Below are 6,668 nucleotides of genomic sequence, written 5' to 3'. Positions count from 1 at the left end.
AGACTGTTTCTTATTCTCTTTGAAAAGCCTCAATATAAATTAGGAACAAAACAATAGTTCTATGAATATAGCAACTGTTGTTTTCTGGTTGTTGATTCAGGCAGTCCTGTGACATGGATTGCTTCTACATGGGACTGTAGACAAGAGACTTATGAAGTATTTGCAAAAATGTGAGAACAACACCAGAAACCTTTAAACAAGCATCAGAACCATTAAGCAGAAGTCAAGATGATGACACAATTTAAGAACACAAAAAATTCAACATGATGAAATGACACGAAGACAACCATTTCCAAATGCAGGAATCATACAGAGGCACAGGGAGGGAGAATTCAAGAGAGAAAAGGGCATCAGCCTGGTAGATCTGAATGTGAGACACAGGAAGAGTAATGCCAAAGAACCATGGCAGATCTGTGGGTTCTTCAGTAGACTGCCACAGCTGTGTAACCTTGCAGGACTTGAAGGAACTGTACACATACAGGATTCAGCTGATTTACTCCCAGCCATTATCAGGGAACAAGGAGCTCCAGTTGAGAGGAGCAGGATCAGATAAGGAAGAAGCAGCGTTACAGGCCTGGGCACATTTCCAGGTGAGCACTGGAATGAGAACTAATGTGACCATCTACTCCAAGGGACCCCAATAAAGCAAGCCTCAGGAACTACGTGGCTTTTATGCTTACTTGCAGAGAAATGTCATATGCATAATGATTTTCTAGAAAATGTGATGAATACGATTAATTTTTAAATCAAGATATAGAGGAAAAGAATAACAAAGTAAAAATTTCATTTGAATCAGCTCTTCCTCTTCTATGTATCTTTACAAAAGAGATAAAGACATCCTTGGGGTGAGGGAGAGAGCTCATTGGCATAAGTGTCTGCTGCAAAAGCACAAGGTCCACAGTTTGATGGCCAGTACAAAAAAAGAAAAAGCAGACATCCTATTACAGCCATGCATTTATGGCCATGTCTATAGCAGCAAAATTCAAAATTGCAAAATCCTGGAAGCAGCCCAGTTGTCCATTAACACACAAATTAATAAAGAAAATGTGAGACCGAAGTATACAGGAAGAGTACTCAACTGTAATTATGGATGAAACTTATCCATTTGCATACAATGGAAACAACTGAAAAACACAACGTTAAGTGAATAAATATGATACATAAGCTTGAATGCTGTATGGCATCTCCTGTATGAGTGAAGCATGAGTGAACTGTAGAGCAAAGAGAGACAGATGGGGAAAGGCAGAAGAGAGACCTTGGGCGAAAGAGAAGGGAAGTAAGGGATGGAGGTTGGGAGAGGAGAGGAGGTGATGGACATCTGGAATGAACTGGAATCTGCGGTGTATATGCACCTACTGCCCCAAAGAAGGAGGTTGTTATATGATTAGAGAGGAGAATAGAAGACTGGAGAGAAGGGAAAGGGATGGGAAACAATTAAGATGTGCTAAACACATGCACTGACTCACGAGATGAATGCAAACATTGTAAACTGAAGCCTTGTATTATAAAATAAAATAACATTAAAGAATGAATAAGTATGCCTGCAAGCAGTCCTAAGGGTTGGGGTTTGATCCCCAGGCCTGCCATACCAGCCCTGCCTCCGGGTCACACTGAGACAACAGTTGAGTCTGGACATGGTGGCACAAACCTGTAATGCCACCTCTTGGGAGGCTGTGAACAGGTGGATCACTACCAGTCCGATCAAGTAGTGAGATGCTGAACACACTGTAGACCCTTCCCTAAAAAATACCAAAGAAAAGAAGGAATAAGTAAATCTTTACAAATTTTTGGAAAAGTTGACTCATTCCAGTCTTGGGAATTGACAAATTGCATTGCTTAGATGATTCAGCAAAATAAAAGGCTTTACATGTTAAATTGTCAGATCTCATACTCTTTTGTTTCTTAGATGCAGGAGCTCTGTGCAGGATGCCTCCATTTCCCCTGAATGTGCAGGGAGAACTGTGGGGGCCTGGGCCCAGGAACAGAACCTGTTCCTAGCAAGTCTGCATTTCTAGTCTAAGGATGAAGGAACGGGTGGGCAGTGTTTGGAGGCTGGCGGGTTCTGTTCATCTGGAGAAGAATGAATACCAGCACTCACAGAACACATGGGTTTGTGGAGGTGCTTGCCATTCAGCTGAGGTGCTTCTTTTCACCTGGAAGGTGTGAGAAAGCAAAGTACCAGTTGCTAGGAAATAAGGACCAAGGTCTGTGGCCTGGGGTTTACAGAAAACTACTGTGAAGGTGCTGACCCTGAGCCCTGTCTCCTCACAAGTCCTGCGATCTGAGTCTCCTGATGCTCAGGTAGGAGGAGCCCTGTGGTCAAGCACCGATTTCTCCTCTGTGATTGAATCAGGTGTGGGCTTGGTTTGCAGGCTGAGTGACATCAGAGAGTAGGGATCCCGGGCTCTGCTGGGGACTATATAAACATGTGAGCAGTTAGGTGAGCACTGACTTCGTGACAGTGTGGCCCCTTGGAGGACTTGCCTCTGACATCAGCCTTTGAGAATCCTGGATAGAGGATCATCCTTCTTTGTACTTTGAGAGCTAGGACCCAGTTGTGAGAAGCACAGGGTCTGCTCCACTGAGGGGACTTCTCAGGATTCCTCAGCATTCCAGGTAAGGATCCTGAGTTGCACTGAAGGGAGGGGCCACCCTCTTTGCATTGAGAACTCAGCACCACAAAGTCCTGCCCCCACCTCAGACCTGAGCATCCCTGGGACAAAGCTGCAATGTCAGCAGCACCTCCTCTGTCTGCGCTCTGGCCCTAGGCACCTGGAGAGCATCTCCTGTGGCCTTATGGGATCCAAAGAGGAACAGGCAGCATAACAGAAGGAAAGGTCTTCCCAAAAGTGGGGCCCTAAGTGCCAAGGAGTTCATATGTTTTCAGAATAGGCGGCCACCCACAACAGCATCCTAACTACCACACGTGGGCATGGCTTCCCCAATCAGGAACTCACCAAGCAGCTTTTCCTTACTGACTGCAGTGGCCGTGGGCATTGGTTTGTGGCTTCTGCACTCAGATCAACAGAAGGAGATTAGGTGAATCCAAACATGAGTGGAGATCAAAGTCCTGATACGATTCAGATAGTTCCAGGGCCAAGCTAAGATCCTCAAGTAGATAATGGCTTTAAACTTCATTTTCTTAGGAAAAAGAGAATTGTGCAGAAGGGGTAGGAAGCCCAGTTCAGTAGAAAGAGAAGAGCACTAGATGTGTCTAGTACAACTAGACACTAGAAGTGTCAAATACAAAGCACAAATGAAGAATGTAACATGGGCTTTACTGCAGAAATAAGGCAATCAATAAAGTCTGGCCTCTGCCCTGAATCCCAAGAAGGGAGTGTTAGAGGTGTCAAGGCTGAGATGCTCCCTTTGGGCTCACACGGGTCATTTCAGGAACAACATAAGATTTATTAGAAGTGCAAGGGGGAGAAACTGGCTCCCAATAGGAGCTGTGATAGCAGTAGTGTGTATGGGGAAACCCCTCCACAAAATCAGTTGTCCACAAGCCTGGTACTAGCAATGATACCTAAGGGAGCTGGGCAAGGCTACCTCTCAAAGTTTATTCAGTTCTTCCAAGGACATGCAAAGGAGCTGAGAAACAGTCATTGTGCAGAGCCTCGCATTATCAGGACAAGTGTTGTGGTCAGTGCCAGGTTTCAGGGAGGGAACCTGAGAGCACACACAGATTTCTGTCCCATAACAGGGCAAAACAGATCTCCTTCTCAGTTGTCACCCATGTGAGTCTACAGGTCAGTGTGGTATGCACAGAAGAGAAAATTTCCATACAATCTACCAAACTCTCAGGCAGTTGAGATAATTAATATGACTGGATAGGCACTATGGAAAGATGGGGGCATAATGAAGGAGAACATAAAAGGGCACCTAGTCTAAATAGGGGATTCCAGAAAGTCTCATCAGCTCTCAGTCATAGGAGAGCACAGGCAGACAAAGCCAGAAGAATTGTGTCTTCACATCCATTCGTGCAACTCAGGTAGCTGCAGGGCTTAGTCCAATTAGAGGCATCAGATCGATGGATGGTGGAACAGTCCATGCGTGAGTGCGTGCTGAAGAGACAGAAAGTCCAGGACATTGCGGTCCCACAGATCGCAGGGTCACTGGATGTGCCTCACATGTCCTTTGATCTCTGGCCTCTGCAGAAAGTGACAAGGTTAATCTGAGCTGAAAGGCCTCAGGTCATCAGAAGGAAGTTCTTGTGTGGCCACAAGTGACAGAGAATGCCTTGACTCCTACACAATATCTGTAATGGGCCCATGGATTGAATCTTGAGGACAGTCCTGAGAAGCCCCGGCCAGAGATGTCAAGCCCTATCCCAGGGCCCCAAACTGATACCCAGACCTTAAAACCTCTGGAGAATGTGGCAGCAGAGCCAGATACCACCAGGGTCATATCTTCCACTATTATTCCGGGATTGCATCCTGACATCTAGGGAAGTGAAGCTGAGGTTCTCTCTAAGACAAAGTACATACTAGAAGTGAGGACTGCAGGTGTCACTTCCTTGACCCCATGTTGAGGGAACACTGCACACTTCAGCTCTTTCTGGGCACACTGCCTTTGAGTTGGCAGCACTTACTTGCAGACAGAGCCTTTTGTCATTACTCTGTAGCAAGTCCATTTCAAAGGAACAACTGGTTCTGAAGGCACAGCAAGAGTCAGGATGCAGGAGTATTGTGTACTGCAGATACAGGCATGATGGGGCTGCTAAATGAGGAGTATGGGTCCGGGAGCACAGGCTGGAGAGCTCCAGGGACCGTCAGCACTGTCCCTCTATCTAAATAGTGGGAAGGAAAATCCCGGCATTTGGTAACGATGCAAGGGTGATTGGAGATGTTGGCCTAGTGCAGTGCAAGACAGAGCCTGTGATAAATATCATCTTCCTGAGTGCAAACTTTGAGGTCCCTTGAAACAGGTGGACACCATATGTGTGGCGCTTGTTCTCAGCTTGTGAGCCCAAGAGAGGGGGGCAGCCTAAGAAGTAAGGAAAGTCTCTCGCTGCTCAGCACTTGTCAGGGCAGGAAGAAAAACAACCTTGTGCGGAGCTAGGGCAGTGGAGAGGGCCTTCCTAAATGGTCAGTGGGGTCTTTCTATAAAAGTTCTCATAGGGTCTCATTCCCTATCCTCCAGGTGCCAGTGACACCTGCTCTCCAGCTGACAGTCCTACCTGTTGTCCCTGACCTCAGTCATCATGCCCCGGGGACACAAGAGTAAGCTCCGTGCTCAAGCAAAACGTCGCCAGGCCCGAAGTGAGAACCAGGCTGCCCAGGAAGCTCAGGCTCCAGGGGCACAGGGAGGGGAGGCCCCATCCTGCTGTGGTCTCTCTGGGGAAGCTGCCTCCAGCTCCTCTGTGGGCCTTGTTCCCCAGAAGTCACAGGGTGCTTCACCCCCTGCTAGCGCCACTGGTGTTGCTACACCAAAGATGTCTGCAAGAGGTGCCAAGAATAGAGGGAGGGAAAGGGAACCTTCCCCTGTGGCCACAGTGCCCACTAAGAGCTCAGAAAAAGAGCTTCTAATGAAGAAGGCAGGGATGTTGATGCACTACCTGCTGTACAAGTATCAAATGAAGGAGAAAGCAGTGAAGTCTGAAATGATGAAGATCGTGCATAAAAGGTTCCGACCAAAATTCCCTGAGATCCTACAGATGACCACTGAGTGGGCAGAGATGCTCTTTGGCCTTGAGTTGAAGGAAGTAAAGCCTGGTGGTGGCTGCTACACCTTTGTCAGAAGGTTTACTGAATCCAACTATGGAAATTTGATCACTAGCTTGGATATCCCTATGAATGGTGTTCTGATTCCTGTGCCCAACATCATCATCCTAAGTGGCAACTGTGTACCTGAAGAAGAGATTCTGGAATTCTTGAATATGATGCCAATGTATAATGAGAAGGAATACTTAATCTGTGGTGAGCTACAAAATATCACCACCAAAGATCTGGTGCCAAACAATTATCTGATGTACCGCCAGGTGCTTCTCAGTGATCCTCCAAATAATGAGTTCCTGTCTGGTCCACGAGCATTCAATGAGACAAACAAGATGAAAGTTCTAGAGCTTTTGGCCAAGGTTAATGAAACCATCCCCACTGCCTTCCCATGGAATTATGCAGAGGCTTTGAGAGAGGAGGAAGGGAGGGCCCAAGCCACAGCTGCAGTCAGCCGTGGAGCTGTGGTTCTGTCTCTCCCTTCTCCTGGGGAAACCTCTAACATAATGCCCTAGTGAGATGGGAGGCTGAGGCTTCATTTTGTTTTGATAAAAGCTATTTTATCTTATATCTACTTAGAGATAAACATAGGGCTAGAGATGTCATTATGTATCCCTATGTGCCTCTGTCACATTAGCATCTGTCACGTTCATTTAATAGATCATTACTTTAGTTTCAGAACCCATGGTTCTGAGTAACATAGGTTACTCTCAGTGTTAGTATTAAATTGAAATGTTGTAATGTTATTCTCCTTTAGTACTCTTTACTAGTCTTTGAAAATGTCTTGTGTTCAGAAGGAAACCATGGTTTTGAACAGGAGACATAACTTGGGGACCCTGTCAATTGCAACTGTAGACTTATAATAGGTAAATCAAAGAAATAGATTGTCAACTGTTGATTGAACTTCTCTCTCTCTCTCTCTCTCTCTCTCTCTCTCTCTCTCTCTCTCTCTGT

The 6,668-nt window shown here is 46.2% G+C and overlaps 2 protein-coding genes across 2 annotated transcripts in view; both read left to right on the top strand.

The window, feature by feature from the left end:
- The first annotated feature begins 2,392 nt into the window (after positions 1-2,392).
- LOC101588346 (melanoma-associated antigen B6-like) overlaps positions 2,393-6,668 on the top strand; it is a 50,709-nt gene continuing 46,433 nt past the window's right edge. The window contains exon 1 of the mRNA XM_023715411.1: positions 2,393-2,616. The gene's annotated coding sequence lies outside the window, so the exon portion shown is untranslated. The remainder of the gene's footprint in view (positions 2,617-6,668) is intronic.
- Positions 5,204-6,229, top strand: LOC101588734 (melanoma-associated antigen B2-like). Its single transcript, XM_004631413.1, has one exon. It carries the CDS (start codon positions 5,204-5,206, stop codon positions 6,227-6,229), a length of 1,026 nt encoding a protein of 341 aa, XP_004631470.1.

Source organism: Octodon degus, unplaced genomic scaffold, assembly GCF_000260255.1.
Source record: "Octodon degus isolate 3935 unplaced genomic scaffold, OctDeg1.0 scaffold00041, whole genome shotgun sequence".
NCBI classification, from domain to species: Eukaryota; Metazoa; Chordata; class Mammalia; order Rodentia; family Octodontidae; genus Octodon; species Octodon degus.
This window is presented reverse-complemented; position numbering and strand designations above follow the sequence as displayed.

What these genes read in the sequence shown, in the direction of transcription:
- LOC101588734 (XM_004631413.1), top strand. Translation starts at nt 5,204, where the DNA reads ATGCCCCGGGGACACAAGAGTAAGCTCCGTGCTCAAGCAAAACGTCGC.